The sequence below is a fragment of the Rana temporaria genome, chromosome 5, assembly GCF_905171775.1.
Source record: "Rana temporaria chromosome 5, aRanTem1.1, whole genome shotgun sequence".
Classification (NCBI taxonomy): Eukaryota; Metazoa; Chordata; class Amphibia; order Anura; family Ranidae; genus Rana; species Rana temporaria.
In genome coordinates this window covers 258,867,664-258,887,829 of record NC_053493.1, presented here as the reverse complement: position 1 = coordinate 258,887,829, position 20,166 = coordinate 258,867,664, and the positions used below count along the sequence as shown (strand labels likewise).

Below are 20,166 nucleotides of genomic sequence, written 5' to 3'. Positions count from 1 at the left end.
GCGTATCTTGCTCATTTGCATATTCAACATGGAAAACAACGGAAGCGCCACCTAGCGGCCAGCGTAAATATGCACCCTAAGATACGACGGCGTAGGAGACTTACGCCGCTCGTATCTTAGCCTAATTAAAGCGTATCCGGTTTCCAGAATTTGCTTAAATTTACAACGGCGTAGATTCAGAGTTATGACGGCGTATCTACTGATACGCCGCCGTAACTCTCTCTGAATCTAGCTAAATATGTTTGCCTATAGTAGTGCATTTCATTGCTATATGCAAGCATTTTACTGAATTAAATCGATTCATTCAGTTTTTTTTTGTTGTGATTAGCTGTGATCGGTCAGAGCTAATCACAAGCTGCAGATGGGCTGTGATTGGCCCAGTCTGTACCATGTGATCACACTGACCCATCACAGCTAGCAACACAATTGTATACAATGGCTGGCTTAAAAGGAAGCCATCCATTGTTTACAACTGTCAAGTGACCTACTGTGATTAGTTACAGCGGTCACATGGTACTGGTAGCGGGTCGGTACAGTGATCAGTCATTGGCTGTGTCCAGTGGACGCAGCCGATGACAGATCAAGCTGCTGCATGGCCCTGATCTGGGAGGATGTCATATGACATCTGCTCGGATCGACGAGAGGTTCCTGCTGGCGTCATTATGCAATAGGCTAGGCGGGAACCGGTTAAAATGTTCCAGTTCAAAGTTTTCAAATCCTAAGGCATGTTCAACATTAATACATAAATACCAAATCATAAAGAACCATTACCTTCATTGAGTTATTTAATTTCATGCCACATTTGTATGTTTTGGCCATTTGTATTGTTAAGTGAATCTCTTTTGTCAACTGACGCCACTTCCCACATTCAGGTTTTGTACACTGTACCTAAAAAAAAATCCGAATCAACAATTAATTGTTAATTTCAAAGAACTCTCTCCTAAGAGGAAGGTATTACGGACTTCTTATTCTGCAAATATAAATTTTCTGGCTATTGTACTGACAATTTTTTTTTTTTTAACAAACAAGGTTGGTCTTTATTAATGCAAAAATGGTACATGACACAGTACAAGAAGCAAGGAAACAGAGTATATGATACACAATGTACATGAGACAGGGGAGAATCCACAGGGTGCACCAAAGAATATACATCCAGTCTAGATACAAACTGCAAAATACAACCTAGGAAATTAAGGGAGGGGGCGCGGGGACAAGGGGGGGGGGGGGGAAGTCCGCAGCCAGCAACTACATAGGGGAAAATCCCTACAGGGTCAGGATCAAGTGGGGTCAATCCAAGGTCCACACACCCGCTCATATTTCAATGGGCACCCTCTATTGATGTATGTCAGTTTGTACAAAGGCAAAGCAGCATTAACCGAGTCCATCCAGGCCCCTACTGTAGGTGGTGCCCTGGAAGTCCATTTAAACAGAATCACTTTTTTGGCATAAAAGAGCAACATTGACAATAAAAGCTTAGTATATCGTGGCCTCTGGTCATCATCCTGTATCCCCAGCAAGGCCAAAGCAACATAAACCAGGATATCTAAATGCAGACGGACATTAATAAAGTAAAAAATGGCAGCCCAATAGTCTGAGAGTATGAAACAGGCCCAAAACATATGGACATAAGTAGCATCAGGAGAATGGCATCGCGGGCTACTGACAATTTTTACACTAGGCTTTCTGTATGAAAGAGGCAGAAGGAGGCCTTCAGTGAAGCCTCGTACACACGACCGAGAAACTCGATGGGCGAAACACATAGTTTTCCTCGTCGAGTTCCTTGTCAGGCTGTCAAGGAACTCGACAAGCCAATTTTCTCCATTCCCGTCAAGGAAATAGAGAACATGCTCTCTTTTTGGCTTGTCGAGTTTCTCGACAGTTTCCTCAACGAAAATGTACACACGACCGGTTTCCTCGGCAAAAAAATATCTCCCAGCAAGTTTCTTGCTGGTTTTTGCCAAGAAACTCGGCCGTGTGTACGAGGCCTGAGTGTTCCAGGAACACAAGCAAGAACATTCTAAAATCACTAGATTACAGATAAAATAGAATGCAGTTATCTGGTACGCTTCTATGCCCCAAGGTCAAAAAGGATTTCTTCCCCTAGGCATAAGTGACAGCCTGGTACTGCCGCCTGGATAGGAGGTAATGTGTGGCTTCAAAGGTTTAGTTTTTTTGTTGGTGACAATTTTTGTTTAACCCCCCCCTGGCGGTATTCCCGAGTCTGGCTCTGGGTAAGATTTCTTTACTAAAATCGGTATCCCCGAGCCAGACTCGGGCTCGCTTTGCAGCAGCCACAGACAAAGTTACTTACCTTGTCCCTGGATCCTGCAATGCATCCCCGCTGTGTGAGCGAGCAGCGTCCTCGCTTGATTCACACAGTGTCCCTGTGTGCCGCCGATCTCCGTTCCCTGCAACATTACGACGCACGGGGGCGGGGAGAACGACGCCAAATTCCAAAAAGTAAATAAACACATTACATACAGTATACTGTAATCTTATAGATTACAGTACTGTATGTAAAAAATACACCCCCCCCCCCTTTGTCCCTAGTGGTCTGCCCAGTGCCCTACATGTACTTTTATAAAAATAAAAACTGTTCTTTCTGCCTGCAAACTGTAGATTGTCCATAGCAATCAAAAGTGTCCCTGTATGTCAAAAGTGGCTTTAGAGCAGCTAGAAAACAGCGATAATAAATTATAATCACTTGCTGAATTGTGCGATAGCGATTTGTGGGGAAATTCGTCATAAAAAAATAAAAGTAATGACAGCGACAATTCTGCAACTGAGCAAATTTCAGTGTTTTTGATTTGATTACATTATTGAATAATTTTTATTATAATTACATTATTATTTGTTATAATTATTTATAGTTATTTATTTTATTATAATTTATGATTTTGTTTTTTAAACTTTATCATACCCGAGATGTCTACTAGAATCTTGTTTGGACAGATTTAAGTGAGTTATTCCTAAGAATTACAGGCCTACAGTAAAAAACGCCAAATTTCCTTGCAAATAATGGTACCGCTTTCAGCACCTAAAATCTGAAATAATCATACCGCCAGGGAGGTTAAACAAGGTGTGCTGGTTAAATCTTGGATTAGGACTCCATCCGCCATTTTACAAAAGCGCACTTCTATAATTGGGTCGGATTGTTGTATCGGGTGCACTGGACTTTTTCTATTTACGCAAAATCCTCTCTTTCTTTCTACTTCACATCACTAAACATATTCAAACTTCCAAGGATCGGATTCAGGGCTTTGATAAACATCTTAGTGCCAGCAATGTTATATCAGGATTTTTAGGAGTGTGGCAAACATCATCTTATGTGTTCTAGCATCAAAGTCAGGGGTGCTTCAGGATCACCAGATTACAGACAAAAATGAGTGGGGTAAATTAGTACAGTGAAGCCCTGTACACACGGCCGGGATTCTCGTCAGGAAAAAAACGTTGTTTTTCCTCACGAGATTCCTGGCAAGATTTTCTTGCCGGCCAAGTGTACAGACGTACGATTCAAAAGAACCACCGTTCTTTTGAATGACACGAACGCGATGATGTCATCGACTACGACGAGCATGCACTCGTCACATTTGACGCCGTCCCCGCCATCTTCCTTCACCCTACCTTTGCCCTGGAAGCTACCGCGAATCTGTCAAAGTCATTTCGAGCATGCGCGGGTTTCCACGGAGACAGGTAAGTATACAGACACTCGGGTTTCTCGGCAGGAAAACACTGCCGAGAATCACGACGAGAAAACAGAGAGCAGGTTCTCTATTTTTCTCGTCTAGATTCTGAGCAGTTTTCTCTACGAGAAACCTCAAAGCCTTGTACACACGCACGGTTTACTCGGCAACAAAGCTCTGCCAGCAGTTTTCTTGCCGAGAAAACCATGCGTGTGTACGAGGCTTAACACCTAGATAAAAACTGAGCTAGCCATCGGTTAGCTTATGCCCTCTGAATTTGTCTCAGGGTTTTATCATTTTGACTGGAGTATGCCTTCAAAGTAGTAGTAAACCGCATAAAAAAAAAAATAGGCACTGGGCAGTTAAGGTCAAAATGTGCTAGTATGCATTGCATACTAGCACGTTATGGCAAACTTCCCTGAAAACGAAGCCCTCTAGCAGCACGCTATCACTGTTGAAGGAACTTACATCTTCAGCGGGTCTTTTTTCCAGGTTTGCGAGCTTTGGCAGTCTGAATGGCCAAGCCGGCGATGACGTCACTCCCGCATATGCGAGCGGGAGTCACTGATATGCCGTTCCTCTAGAGCGCATGTGCCGGTGACGTCACCGGCTGCATCCAAAGTAAATATCTCCTAAACATTGCATATTTAGGAGATATTTACTGTACCTATAGGTAAGGCTTATTATAGGTATAAGTAAAAATCATAAAAGGGAGTTTACTCCCAATTTAAGCAAAGTAACCCTTACCCAGTAAGGAAGTTGCTGATCAGCCATAAAAGCTTTGGGACTTGGTTCACTTTTACCATTACTTGTCCAAATTCGTTTCCAAGAAGCATATATGTCATAACCATCCTTGTGACTAAAACAAGAAGACAAAGCAGAACAATCACTAATTAATACAACCTGCGTGGCCTGAGAAAGCTATAAAAACAACATACACTGGAGTATCTAATAAAAAATAGAAATTTGTACTGAAAAAACATTTATTTTAATGGCACTGACCAGTTTGCAACAGTACACTAAAATATTTATATCAACCCTGACATATTAGACCATGCAATCTAGTGGCTTACTCTACAGCAGCACAGATATTAGCAAACAATTAGGGCCAATTCACATAGCAAACAATTAGGGCCAATTCATGCAACGCAGAGCAGCAGAAGCGATTCACTACTCTGGTAGCTCTGTGCTGCCGGCTGCGCTAGATGGCAGTTGTGATGCGTGATTCGGCGCATTAAACGGCTCAATTTTTTTCTGTTTTGTAGAAGATTTATTTCACATGCACAAAATGTACACTTCATTGACTGCAATGTTGAACAGTGCGATGCACTGTGATACCCAACATTGCAGTGCGATTCAGGCCGATGCACTGCGATAAAATGCAGCATGACTGCATTTTACCGAAGCACACTGCAGTGCTGTGCTAGGCCTCATTGCTGCAGCAGTGGTATATACCAAAGTCGTTCACCCATTACCACAAGGCAGCAGCAATATCCAATGAATCAAAGCTTTTTAATCACACATGTATTATGCAAAAATTTAAAAAAATAACAGAAAAATGCAACATGGCACATACCTCCTATAGTAATGGTCAAAACATTCATTGCAGAAATGCTCCCCACAGGAAAGATGATACCACCTTGATGTGTAACCATTCTTAGCACACCTGAAATTAAACTGGTGCAATTACTATCAACTGAGGTACATTTTTTTGTTACAGTGTTGTGGCATGCAGATCATGCAATAATAATATAAGACACCGGGTTGTAATGCCGCAGGCTGTCACAGCCGGTTGCCCACGGTTGAGATGCCAGCGCCGGGGACAGAAGAGTGATGGAAAGGATAGGTCGGGTGAGCACATCACTGGATTGTGGAACAGATGAGTTTCGGTTTATTTAAAAAGTTATCAGCTACAGTTTTTGTAGCTGCTAACTTTTAAAGCGGAGGTTTATGTTAATGATTCTTTTTTTTGTATTTTTTTTTTTTTGCAAGCAAACATTTTTTTTTATTATTTGTATTGTACATGTGTCAGGACTTGGTGGCACTGTGGTTACCTGGACAGAAGGGTTGTAGTTCCAGTGTCCATCAGCGGACCCCAGTAATCAGTTTCCACCTGATTCTGGATTATTTTTGTTTCAATAGTTTTTATTGGTATATCAAAATTTTACATATGAGTATATCATAGGTGTAAGTTTTTTTTTTTTTTTTAAACATAAAAAAACACACAATGTTCTATGTATCTAAGAAATACAATAAATAGTCACTATGCAAGTAGTTTGTAAGGTTGATTCCTCATAAGAAAGGAGGTATCAGATATAAAGGTAGTATATCAAATTATTGCCGTTACGAGATACAATAATAAACAAAAATAGCTAACAGTCAAAAGGATAAGTAAGTACTATAATTAATTACCTATCATGTCTTTGTTATTACAATTGTTATATCCCGAGTAAGAGCACTCCATTTAAGAAAAGAAAGTGAAATTTTCAAAATTCGAACAACAAAGTGAACAATTAATCTTTTTGGTTAATCCGGCGTTGGCTTTATTATCCCTTAGTGTGGAAAATATTCAGGCCACTAAACGCAATTCGGTTGTCCACCTACTTCTTGCCACTAGACTTTCAATCACCAGAAGATGGAAAGATCCCTGCCCTCCATCTGTGATTGAAGCTATTGATCTCACAAATCTCCATATGTCGTATGAACGTTTGTTGGCTTTATCCCAAAATACTTTACACAAATATGATATTTTGTGGGCCCCTTGGATAAATTGGATTAACCAAAAAGATTAATGTTAATGATTCTTGACCTGACGTGATTGACGTTTTAAACGAACGGCGCATGCGCCGTCCGTGGACATATCCCAGTGTGCATTGCTCCAAAGTACGCCGCAAGGACATATTGGTTTCGACGTGAACGTAAATTACCTCCAGCCCCATTCACGGACGACTTACGCAAACAACGTAAAAAAATTTCAAAATTCGACGCGGGAACGACGGCCATACTTAACATTGGCTAGGCCAGCTATTTGTTCGACTAACTTTACGCCTGAAAACGCATCTTGCTGATTTACGAATTCTAGGCGTAAATCAGCGTTCACGCCCCTAGCGGCCGGCGGAACTAGACAGCTAAGATACGACGGCGCAGGCCGTCGTATCTTAGCTACATTTAAGTGTAACTCAATTTGAGAATACACTTAAAAGTACGACAGCTTAGATTCCGAGTTACGACGGCGTATCTACTGATACGCCGGGTTAACTCTTTGTGAATCTAGCTATTAGACCCCTTTCACACTGAGGAGTTTTTCAGAAAATAGCGCTGTTATACCGCTTAAAAAACTTCTGCCCAGCAACCTCAATGTGAAAGACGGAGGGCTTTCACACTGAGGCGATGCGCTGGCAGGAGATAAAAAAATCTCCTGCAAGCAGCATCTTTGGAGCGGTGAGAGGAGCGGTATGTATACCGCTCCTTCCCATTTAAAACAATGGGAAACTGCAGTAATACGGGCGGTATTAACCCTTTATCGGCCGCTAGCGGGGGTTAATAACGCACTGCTAGCGGCCGTATCCCGCGGAAAATTCCAACAGTATAGCGGCGCTATTTGTAGCGGTGCTATACCGCCACGCGCCTCCCGCCCCAGTGTGAAAGGGGCCTTATTGTTGTTAACATTTGGTGCTGTTAACTCATAATGGTGGTATCATTCAGTGCTGTTATCTTATACAAACATATATACAAATAAAAGGTATCTATGTTAAATAAACAGGGTAATAATTAATACAGGGTGCTTCCATAATACAGTGTTGCAGAACATGATGACCTGTCTAATGAGAAACCAGTATCACATCTGTACTGGTAGACTGCTCCGATAAATTGAAAATCCAAGCTAGTACAACCGGGGAGAAAAGAAGGGAAACAAGGGGTGCTTCCCACCTCATTCAGCTGTGTGTATATAACCTATACAAGCATAATCACCACATAAGCTATTCACAGAATGACAGAAAATCAGCCTGGCAATTAGGTGGCTCTGTTGTAACGTATTTACCACCCACTGGCTGCAAATGGTAAATACTCATTTAAATTTAATCACAAATACCTAAATAAAAACAAAAGTCTGCCCACCTTTCAGACGCACTAGCAAAGCAAACTGGACATGTTGCTGTGCATCCTGCCTTTTCACATTTCCTGTATTTCTTCTCTAAGTAATAATCATCATCTTCATCAAGTGATTCGCTTGCCTTCTTCTTCACCTGAAAACAGGAGAATAGAAAATGAACGTACATTATACACATTCTGTATGTTCACAATAAGGAGATTACCTCTAGACATCATTTATTGCTGAATCACTTTATAAAATATATAATTGTGTTAAAGGCTAAATTCACCTTTCTGAACATGTTACATGTTATACCAGTATTTAGGGTGTAACATGTTCAGCATGCACCCTCTCTCCCCCCCAATCCCCCCCTTCCCTGTGACAGAGGGTGGAGGATCCTCTCCCCGCACCCGCTGTCACAATTTGAAAACAGTGCGGCTGTGCAAGGCTCCGCCCACATTGCACGTCATTTATTCATAGTTCCTGAGAATGAATATACTACAAGTACCATCAGCCATTGCGGTTGATGGCTTGTAGTTCTCAATGAACTGAAAGGGTGCTGATGAGCGCTCCCGTAGTTCATTGATCTTCATGCAATTCAGTAATTGTCTGCCTATACAGAAGTTAGACTGAGAGTCTGCAACAGCCTGGCATTGCACCCAGGATCTGATGATCACGGGTTTAAGGTTATGTGGGCTCCTTAGAAAAAAAAAATAAGAAATGCCAATTGTTTTAACCTGCAAAAGATGTGTATTAAGGTGAACTTATCCTTTAACCATAAAATACATTAGGTGAGGCTCACTGACAAACACACCTGTATGCTACATAATACCCAAACTGAGATTGTCAAGACCCATAGATCCATTATTCGAAGCGCCTGCAAAGCTGGTTTCAACTCTTTCTTCGGCCACTAGGGGGGATAAAAAGGACAGTAAAGCGCCACTAAAACTAGCTGCGCTTTACTGCTAATGCTTTCAGTGTGAAAGTAGTCTAAGTAAATCAACTCAACAGTGTTCTTTGTCAAGATTCAGAAAGGAGACAACGATCTCTGAAACCAGACAAATAACAGCTGTTCTCCCTGCGCATGCGTTCATCGGGGTGCTCCAATGACTTGCTGTTCATTGCAGTGGCGGCTGGTAGTATATTTTTGGGGGGGCACCAGCCCGGGAGAACTTATCTCATCTAGGTCGCTGGCACCGCTTCCCCTCCTCCTGGTGATTCATGGTGGCTTCCCCTGCGCCTCCTCTGCGGCCAATAGGATCGCTTCTCCTCTCGACCAATCAGGTGACGGGTCTCAGGCCAGGCGCATAGATTAAGGGGGAGCCCCTGCGGACTGCATTACAGGCCACCACTGGTTCACTGCCTTCTGCAGAAGCTAGATACTGCATTTCTATATAACCCAAACTGCTGGATATGTTTTCCCACATTCCTTAACAGAAATGAACCAGAACACATTTTCCACAAGTAGTTACAAGTTCTGCTCTATATGCTGGTTTATGAGTTCATTGGGGAATGTTTCCAAAGTTAATATAGGATTTACAACATTGTTTCAATATTATGCAATACTGTATAACAGTGTCCTTCCAATTCACATTACTGGTGAGTACAGATCGCTGCTAGAATTACATTTCTGATGGCTCACATATAGTTTACTGAACAGCATTGATAGACTTGATACCTGCCGCACTGAAGACCGTACAGGAAGACCGTCAGACGAAGTGTCGATTGCAATTGGCTTTTTCTTTGTTCTCCCTTTATTTCCAGACATACTTTCAAGTTACCTGCATTATTAAAAAATACTTACATTGTTAATTATCAAAACACTTGCCATTGAAGATCATGTAAGTGGGTGTAAACCTCAGACATGAAATATGAACAAAGCATATCCCTATATAGTGTGTACTTGTCTCAATCCAGAACACTAAGTTATTTACGAAAGGCAAATCCACTTTGCACTACAAGTGCAAAGTACACTTGAAATTGCACTGAAAGTGCACTAGGAAATGCAGTCGCTGACGGTGGCGCCCAGCAGCTGCCTCAGGACTTTTGGAGGTCTACACAAAGGAGGCCTGTACAGGGAAGTAACACACATAAAATCTGTAAAATGCACATATAAGATCACGGGAAGGTTTGGTTTTTGTTGAAATGAATGATCTGGTGACAGGGTCACCAATGGTAATAAATGGATGATGGTCAAATAAAGTTATAACCAAACTGTGAGGACTGGTGCTCATTAAAGCTTCCACTGACCCATTATTATGCTTTCCTGTATATATAGCTAAACATTGCATCATGGGCACCAGCGATGACATCATGTGACCCCCGGGAAACCATACGACTGCCATTTGTTCCATTATGCAGGGACTGTAAAGGATCTAAAGGTGTAAAGTAGCAGTACCACACAATGCATCCTCTAATAAAAATAGGCACACAAAGAATGTCTTCTTTCTTAATAAAAAAAAAAGCAGAAATGAACATCTCTATGGAATGAAGAAAGGAAAAGTACATTATTCTAGTAATACACAGACATGGTCAAATAAAAACTTCATTCTCTGTCCTCATAACAGGACAATGCTATCAGCCATATCCCACCCAAGGTCTACCTTCACCTCAGCCACTCTTATGCAGTATATTATACTATATAAATATTTATATGGTATACTGTATATACTATATGCTACCCAGAGAAGAAGAAACCCCAGACTAGTCCTCTATGCATGCTCCCCACCTGGCAGCTGTGTCATGAGGAGACACAGGAGAACTGGAAGAGTATACAGAGATGACACACACGACCTGCTCTTTCTCCTTCCTGTTATTTCTCTTCCAGGGTCTTCTGTACAGGAAAGCTACAGCAAAAGAGACAGTCGGGAAACAGAACGGCCAGTGCGCATGCGCCACACCTAATCCCCGGCCTTCCTTTTTCTGTGCAGTGCACGCTGCGTTTGTGCACGTGATCAGCTGGACGGCAGCGAATTGGACTATTTCTGAGCGTCGGAGCGGCCATATTTGCTGAGGGGAACGCCAGGCTTCACAGCACGAGACCTAGTACCGTTCTAACTCGTGATTCTGCAGTGCAGTGAGTTTTCCTTTCACTACTTGTAATTGTTTGGAGCTCTTGTTTGCTGTAGTGTGTATGAATGGAAAGCAGGCTTTACTTTATGTCTAGAAGTGATCTTGCGCTAAAAGTGTAAAGTCAATACATACAAACGCCAAACCGGTGCAAATATGTGATAAGGTGCTATCTATGTAATACCAAGTGGCTCATATAAAATGAAAAATAAAAATGAGATAATAAATAAATAAACAAAGCGCCTACATATGTTGACCCACAAACAGATACTGATACAATATTCAAGAGTTATCAACATATATATACCGTATGTATATATATATATATATATGAATATGAATGGTTCAATAATGTAATGTGCAAAAAGATGTGAATGAGAGTCAAGTTAATAAACGTCCCAAATAATCAATAATGGGACGAATCCTCCAATGTCTCCAAATTCTTCATGAGAGTGTTTCCTTATTTGTGTTATTGAACCATGGTGTCTCTCCTTCACCAGTCTCTCAGAACTCTCACCTTACAGATATAAAAAACAGGCACATCAATTGTTTCTCTTCCACTCCTTTCTGATGTTAAAGCGGTAGTTCACCCTCCTTCACCTCATTATTCCATTACTTTCGGCATCGTAGCGCGAGCTACGGTATGCCGGTCTTAAATTTTTAATCCCCGTACTCACTGTGCTATTGTTGATTGAAGAATCCGACTCCCGCGGGGAATGGGCGTGCCTATGGAGAGGGAGGATGATTGACGGCCGGCTCTGGCACGTCACGCTCCCCGAAGACAGCCGGAGTAGGTCTCGGCTATTCACAGCGCCTGCGCACAGGCTATGCGCAGGCGCCGTGAATAGCCAAGCCTATTTCGGCTATTTCCGGAGAAGCGTGACGTGCCAGGGCCGGCCGCCAATCACCTTCTCTCACCATAGGAACGCCCATTCCCCGGAATCTTCAATCAACGATAGCACAGTGAGTACGGGGATTAAAAATTTAGGACCGGCATACCGTAGCTCGCGCTACGATGCCGAAAGTAATGGAATAATAAAAAAAAACATTTTTTTTTTTTTTAACAGGGTGAACCCCCGCTTTAAGATACCAGGATTAAAGGGGAGTTCCACCCACAATTTCACTTTTTAAATATAAATACCCCTGTAATACACAAGCTTAATGTATTCTAGTAAAGTTAGTCTGTAAACTAAGGTCTGTTTTGTTAGGTTGTTACAGCATTTAGATAGTTTATAATCTAGAAATAGGCCGTGGCCATCTTACGAGTGGACATCATGAAGCCAGACTGTATGACTTCCTGGATTTCAACTTTGCATATCTCGCACATGCTCAGTGCACAAGCAATGTAATAGGTTTCAGTCAGGTTTGCAAGGACTACTGGGAAACATGATGCCTATCCCAGAAACCCTTGCAAATAGCCTAGGCAAATAAGGAGGAGGAAGTAATGAAGGACTACAAAATAAAGGTATTTACAAGTAACAAATTAAATACAAATTGTCCATTCTGAACACTATGAGATTAGAGCATGCAGCACAGACAAACATAAAAAAATGGGTGGAACTCCACTTTAATATATCGCTACTTCTCTCCTTTGTCCCCTGCGATCTTTCCGTCCTGCAGCAAATCACTGGAAGAGGGGAGGGGGAGAGAACTTCAACCCGTGTCCAGGGACAAGCAAGGAGGAGAGAAGACTCCGATGGTGTAGTAATTTTGAATACAAATTTTTAATTAACACACATACATGTAGACTTTACAATGTATAAAAGAATAACAAGCCTGTAAGGGTAAACTGCAGCGTTGTCCGCTGTCTTACTGTTCCCTCCGCTCCTTCTGGTATGCTGGCCTCAATCTCCCTACGGCGTTACGTCACGCACCTCGTGACTTCCTCAGGGGAACCTGATTGGTCGCTGAGACATCCCTAATATACTGCTCTAAACTGGAAGTATACGATCTGCCATTTTCTCGGAGATCGTAAACAAACCTCATGGAAGACGCCATTTTCCCTGAGGGGCAGGAAATAGCGGCGACTCCATTTTCTTGAAGTCCTGCTTATCTCCCTCAATTTTGAACTAAGCTGTTGTCAGCCAATGATGATAAATATGTGGGTCACTACCTAACTATGGTGCCTCCTCCATGCCGCAATAGACACAGCGGTCTGACTGATCATTGGTCAGGATTACAAGGCAGCTCCACAGCCATACCAAACCCACACATTAGTCTCACTACTTAGCCATATGTCTACATTTATGGGCATATCGGATTGAGATGTATATTTTAAAACAATGTGTGTATTGTAAGGGGGTTAGCTCGGTAGCGGGGGTGTGTGACCTCCTGAGTGGGTTCACTACACACTGAATTATACAGAGAGGCAGCCGTGGGTGGTTGAAAAAACAAGGGTTATGGTTTATTCTTCCATATTGCTGGAAACAAGTGCAAGCATCCAAACAGCATAAACAAAACAAAACATAAAATAAACCCTGGCCACTTGGGCCGTCTACCTTCACAACACAGGAACCTACCTATGGAGTCTGGCACAGCCTTCTGCTGGGCAGACACTGCTGGTCTTCCCCACTCAACAAGCCTCAGGATGCAGCATTGAGCAGTAATCCTCTGGACAACTTATAGAGGCCTTAATTTCCTCATTCTGAACAGCTGAAGCTATACAACGTCCTTAAACCTTTCTGGCTACATCTGCAGCCGACACCTGATAGTAATTGGTGAACTTTCTAAACAAGGCACAAATGTATCTACCGTCTGTGACAACACCCCCAGATTTACCTGGCTTCCTGTCACATACCCCCCCCCCCCCTCTTGTTTCAACCATAGGGTTGGAACACAGGTTGCCAGGCACGCATGTACTCGGGACAAACCATCTGCATTCCCCATTTTAACACCGGGGCGATGTGTTACGACAAAACTAAATTCCTGAAGGACCACCTATTTATTCTCCTATTGGTCTCCTTGTTTTGTGCCATCCACTTCAATGGGGCATGATCCGTCACCAGTTCAAACTGTCTACCCACGAGGTAGTACCGGAGAGAGAATCCAAAGCCTATTTCACCGCCAAACACTCTTTCTCAATGGTGGCATAATTCTCCTCATGGGCCTTCAACTTTCGGCTGAGGTAAAGAACAGGGTGTTCCTCCCCCTTAATAACCCGGGACAGTACAGCTCCTAACACCCCATTTGACGCTTCTGTCTGAACCACAAAGTCCCGTGAAAAATCAGGCGAATTTAAAACTGGTTGACTACATAAGGCCTGTTTTAAAGCCTAAAAAGCTGTTTCTGCTTCGGGAGTCCATTTGGTTATGACAGACTCCTTCCCTTCCCGCCGGGGTTCGTTGGATGCGCGCACCCTAAAGGTGGATGCCGCACCTGGAACCTAGAACCCGTGGGAAGAACCAATAAAGATGGCGTCTGCCACAGATATACCCCTCCCCAGCATGCTCCGCGAGGGAAAACTCCTCTAATTGGCTGCTGGGGAAAAGTGGCTCTGCCAGAACCCCTCTAGCGCCACCTGTCGCCCAGGGGTGGAAACAACACCCCTGGAGCGCAGGCTGGCCTACAGGACATTTCTGGAATGACAGCAGCCCAAATTTGACAAATTGTGAATGGGAGCAAAAATAACTCTCCCATTCCCCACTAACTTTAGCGTAGTGCCCATACTGGAAGTAAGGGGGCGCTACAAGTAGTTTGCGGATCAAGATGTATCCGCATGGGCCCCCTTTTTAACTGCTTGCCGACCAGCCGCCGCAGTTATACGGCGGCAGGTCGGCTCTGCTGGGCGAGAGCACGTAGCTATACATCACCTCTCCCAGCAGCCAATAGGGGCGCGCGCCGCCGCTCTCCCCTGACGCCGACGCGTGTGCCCGGCGGTCGCGATCACCGCCGGGCACCCGCGATCGCTCGTTACAGAGGTCCTGTCAGGGGGGGGGGAAATTACCTATCTATTTGTCATTTCCCCATGTCAGTCCACCCCCCCTTCAGTTAGAACACACCCAGGGAACATGATTAACCCCTTCCTCGCCCCCTAGTGTTATCCCCTTTTCATTTCTTCATGTCAGTCCACCCCCCCTTGATTTGTCATTTCCCCATGTCAGTCCACCCCCCCTTCAGTTAGAACACACCCAGGGAACATGATTAACCCCTTCCTCGCCCCCTAGTGTGAACCCCTTCACTGCCAGTGGCATTTTTATAGTAATCTATGCATTTTTATAGCACTGATCGCTATAAAAATGCCAATGGTCCCAAAAATGTGTCAAAAGTGTCCATAATGTCGCAGTACCGAAAAAAATCGCTGATCGCCGCCATTACTAGTAAAAAAAAAATATTAAGAAAAATGCCATAAAACTATCCCCTATTTTGTAAACGCTATAACTTTTGCGCAAACCAATCAATAAACGCTTATTGCAATTTTTTTTTACAAAAAATATGTAGACGAATACGTATTGGCCTAAACTGAGGAAAAAAATTGTTTTTTTATATATTTTTGGGGGATATTTATTACAGCAAAAAGTAAAAAATATTAATTTTTTCAAAATTGTCGCTCTATTTTTGTTTATAGCGCAAAAACTAAAAACCACAGAGGTGATCAAATACCACCAAAATAAAGCTCTATTTGTGGGAAAAAAAGGACGACAATTGTGTTTGGGAGCCACGTCGCACGACCGCGCAATTGTCAGTTAAAGCGACGCAGTGCCGAATCGCAAAAAGTGGCCTGGTCTTTGACCAGCAATATGGTCCGGGGGTTAAGTGGTTAAATATGTGGTTTGTCCCAGAATTATTGTTTAAGCAGTATATACACACATTGGGCCAGATTCAGAGAGACGGGTGCATCTTTAGTTAGGCGTAGCGCATCTCATATGCCAGGGTTTGACAAATTTGCTTGGAATCTAGGAGCCAGCTAAAAAAGTTAGGAGCCAGAAAACGCACCCCGTCCCGACGAGCTTGCGCGCAGAAGCGAACACATAGGTGAGCAGCGCCCACATATGTAAACGGTGTTTAAACCACACATGTGAGGTATCGCCGCGATTGGTAGAGCGAGAGCAATAATTCTAGCCCTAGACAACCTCTGTAACTCAAAACATGCAACCTGTAGATTTTTTTAAACATCGCCTATGAAGATTTTAAAGGGTAAAAGTTTGTCGGCATTCCACGAGCGGACGCAATTTTGAAGCGTGACATGTTGGGTATGAATTTACTTGGCGTAACATTATCTTTCATAATATTAAAAAAAATGGGGATAACTTTACTGTTGTCTTATTTTTTAATTAAAAAAAGTGTAAGCTTGTAAGACCGCTGCGCAAATACGGCGTGACAGAAAGTATTGCAACGAACACCATTTTATTCTCTAGGGTGTTAGGATAAAAAATATATATAATGTTTGGGGGTTTTAATTAGAGGGAAGAAAATGGCAGTGAAAATAGTGAAAAATTGAGAAAAATTACATTAGAATTGCTGTTTAACTTGTAATGCTTAACTTGTAATACCAACGGCCACCACCAGATAGCGCCAGCTCACACATCTGGTGGTAATAACTTGTAATACCGACGGCTTACCACCAGATGGCGCCAGCTCTCAAAAAAAAAGCGCCATGACGCTATTTCTAGTCGCCATGGCGACCTGGCGACCGGGATTTGTCAAGCCCTGTCATATGCGCTACGCTGACGTAACATTGAGAGGCAAGTACTGTATTCACAAAGCACTTGCTCCCATATGTGCGCTGGCGTAACGTAAATGGGCCGGCGTAAGCCCGCGTAATTCAAGTAACAAGGCAGTGGGCGTGTTGTATTTAAATTAACCGTGACCCCATGTAAATGCATGGCCGAACAAACGGCACATGCGCGTGCATGCTCAGAATCACGTCAAATTTACTCCCTAAGATACGCCGGCTCAATGCCTGTGACGTGAACGTAACCTACGCCCAGCCCCATTCACGTACGCCTTACGTAAACGACGTAAAAATATACGCTTGTTCCGACGTCCATACTTTGCATTACCTGCGCCTCATATAGCAGGGGTAACTTTACGCCGGACGTAAGCCTTACGTAAACGGCGTAGCTGAATGCAATGGGCGCAAGTACGTTAGTGAATCAGCGTATCTAGGTCATTTGCATATTCGACGCGTAAATCAACGGAAGCGCCCCTAGCGGCCAGCGTAAATATACGCCCAAGATACGACGGCGTAGGAGACTTACGTCGGTCGTATCTTGGCAAAATTCAGGCGTATCTTGTTCCCTGAATAGGGCGCATAGATACGACGTTGCATCACACAACTTACGCCGTGTATCAATAGATACGTCGGCGTAAGTCGTCTGTGAATCTGGCCCATTGTTTTAAAATATATATCTCGATCCGATATGCCCATAAATGTGGACATATGGCTAAGTAGTGAGCCTAATGTGTGGGTTTGATATGGCTGTGGAGCTGCCTTGTAATCCTGACCAATGATCAGTCAGACCGATAAGCAGGACTTCAAGAAAATGGAGTCGCCGCTATTTCCTGCCCCATAGGGAAAATGGCGTCTTCCATGAGGTTTGTTTACAATCTCCGAGAAAATGGCAGATCGTATACTTCCAGTTTAGAGCAGTATATTAAGGATGTCTCAGTGACCAATCAGGTTCCCCTGAAGAAGTCACAAGGTGCGTGACGTACCGCTGTAGGGAGATTGAGGCCAGCGCATACCAGAAAGAGCGGAGGGAACAGTAAGACAGCGGACAACGCTGCAGTTTACCCTTACAGGCTTGTTATTGTTTTATTCATTGTAAGAGTCTACATGTATGTGTGTTAATCGGAGTCTTCTCTCCTCCTTGCTTGTCCCTGGACACGGGTTGGAGTTCTCTCCCCCTCCCCTCTTCCAGTGATTTGCTGCAGGACGGAAAGATCGCAGGGGACAAAGGAGAGAAGTAGTGATATATTAATCCTGGTATCTTAACATCAGAAAGGAGTGGAAGAGAAACAATTGATGTGCCTGTTTTTTTATATCTGTAAGGTGAGAGTTCTGAGAGACTGGTGAAGGAGAGACACCATGGTTCAATAACACAAATAAGGAAACACTCTCATGAAGAATTTGGAGACATTGGCCCAGATTCAAAGAGATCTGCGGAAGCGCAGGGCAACGATTTTGCCCTGCGCCCACGCAAATATTTTGAGCTGCCCTCGATTCACGGAGCAGTAGCTCCGTAAATTGCCAGGGCGCGCCGGCCGGGGGCGGGAATCATTTAAATTAGGCGCGCTCCCGCGCCGAGCGTAGAGCGCATGCTCCGTCGGGAAACTTTCCCGACGTGCATTGCGGCAAATGACGTCGCAAGGATGTCATTTGCTTCAAAGTGAACGTGAATGGCGTCCAGCGCCATTCACGAATCACTTACGCAAACTACGTGAAATTCAAATTTCACGTCGCGGGAACGGCGGCTATACTTTAGCATTGGCTGCCCCTACTATTAGAAGGGGCAGCCTTACGCTAAAGATGCCGTACGGAAACTCTGTACCTTGCGTACGCAGGGCCCGCGCAACATTGTGAATCGGCATAAGTATGCAATTTGCATACTATACGCTGACCACAATGGGAGCGCCCCCTAGCGGTCAACGCAAGAATGCAGCCTAAAACGGCGTAACGAGTTCTCTGAATCAGGAGAACTCGTTACGTCGGCGCAAGTCAGCAATTGCGCTGCGTAACCTATGGTTACGCAGGCGCAATTGCTTACTGAATCTGGGCCATTGGAGGATTCGTCCCATTATTGATTATTTGGGACGTTTATTAACTTGACATTCTTTCACATCTTTTTGCACATTACATTATTGAACCATTCATATTGTGTACATTGGTACACTCCTGCACGTTTAGCACTTATTGCATTTTTTGCACTTTTTTTGCAGCTTTGCACTTTTTGTCATTTTTTGCACCTTTGTCTGATCTGCACAGTGACACTTTATATATATATATATATATATATATATATATATATTTGATCACTCTTGAATATTGTATCAGTATCTGTTTGTGGGTCAACATATGTAGGTGCATTGTTTATTTATTTATTATCTATTATATAATTTCTATTTTTAATTTTATATGAGCCATTTGGTATTACATAGATAGCACCCTATCACATATTTGCACCGGTTTGGAGTTTGTATGTATCGACTTTACACTTTTAGCGCAAGATCACTTTTAGACATATTTATTTAAGTGTACAGTGAACACCATCAGATCTAGCAGCTTCTGTCTCTTAGGCCTCGTACACACCAGCGGATTTGTCCGATGAAAACGGTCCTCGGACCGTTTCCATCGGACATGTCCGCTGGGATCATTTGGTCTGATGGCTGTACACACCATCAGACCAAATTTCCCGCGAACAGGATACGCGGTGACGTGGCCGCGCTGATGACGCGGCGACGTGCGCGACCCTGGAAGGTCAATACTTCCATGCATGCGTGGAATCACTTCGACGCATGCGAGGGCTTTCGGCCGAGCGGACATGTCCGGTGAGTCATACAGACGACCGAACATGTCCGACGGACAGGCTTCCAGCGGACATGTTTCTTAGCATGCTAAGAAACATTTGTCCGCTGGAAACCTGTCTGCTCGGCCGGGAATCCGGTCCGGTCGGCCGTACACACGACCGAACATGTCTGCTGAAACTGGTCCGCGGACCAGTTTCAGCAGACATGTTCTGTCGTGTGTACGAGGCCTAAGGCTGCATTCACATCTAGACGGACGAAATCGCGGCGTTTTGTCGCCGCAAATCGCGGTAAAAATAGCGGCGTTTTGTACCGTGATTTGCGGCGACAAAACGCGGGTATTGTCCGCCTAGATGTGTCCCAAGATGACCCCCTCTATGGAGATGATTGCCATCTCCTAGCCGAACGCTCGAAGACGCCTGAAAAAAAGGTCCGGGACCTTTTTTCACGCCGCAGGCGACAGGCGTCCGGCGTTCGGCGTGGAGATGTGAACCATCTCCATAGAGGGACATGTATTTCCAGCCCTCTGGCGGCAGAGGCGTAGCGCTACAGGCGTAAAAACGCCTAGATGTGAATGGGGTCTTAGACTTCCCCACATTCATATCTACTCACTAGTAGATAGCGAAAGAAAATGGAGGAAGAACCCTACCCCAGAGTCCAAGGTGGCCTACAACACTAATTTAAAAATCTATAAATTAGGAATCGTCGAGGCTAAAAAGGTATTTTTTACCGGAAAAATTAAAAAGGCGAATAACTCGGCAGCAGAGCTCTTTCGGATCGCAAGAGCTCTTGCTAATCCGTCATGTACCCAAGCTCCCGAAGAAGTGTCGGGTGACTTCTGTCAGGTGATTGCTGACT

The 20,166-nt window shown here is 43.8% G+C and overlaps 2 protein-coding genes across 3 annotated transcripts in view; one reads left to right on the top strand and one right to left on the bottom strand.

The window, feature by feature from the left end:
* KDM1B (lysine demethylase 1B) overlaps positions 1–10,675 on the bottom strand; it is a 64,959-nt gene extending 54,284 nt beyond the window's left edge. The window contains exons 1-6 of one of the 2 annotated variants that reach the window (XM_040353773.1): positions 10,458–10,675; positions 9,455–9,557; positions 7,803–7,930; positions 5,260–5,349; positions 4,431–4,542; positions 772–888 (exon numbers count right to left, since the gene is read on the bottom strand). In XM_040353773.1, the coding sequence (XP_040209707.1) occupies positions 772–888; positions 4,431–4,542; positions 5,260–5,349; positions 7,803–7,930; positions 9,455–9,544 (537 nt within the window). In that variant the 5' untranslated portion in view covers positions 9,545–9,557; positions 10,458–10,675. The remainder of the gene's footprint in view (positions 1–771; positions 889–4,430; positions 4,543–5,259; positions 5,350–7,802; positions 7,931–9,454; positions 9,558–10,457) is intronic. The other variant, XM_040353772.1, reaches the window with a different exon arrangement.
* A 44-nt stretch (positions 10,676–10,719) lies between these two features.
* Positions 10,720–20,166, top strand: part of LOC120940750 (thiopurine S-methyltransferase-like) — a 73,983-nt gene continuing 64,536 nt past the window's right edge. The window contains exon 1 of the mRNA XM_040353776.1: positions 10,720–10,852. The gene's annotated coding sequence lies outside the window, so the exon portion shown is untranslated. The remainder of the gene's footprint in view (positions 10,853–20,166) is intronic.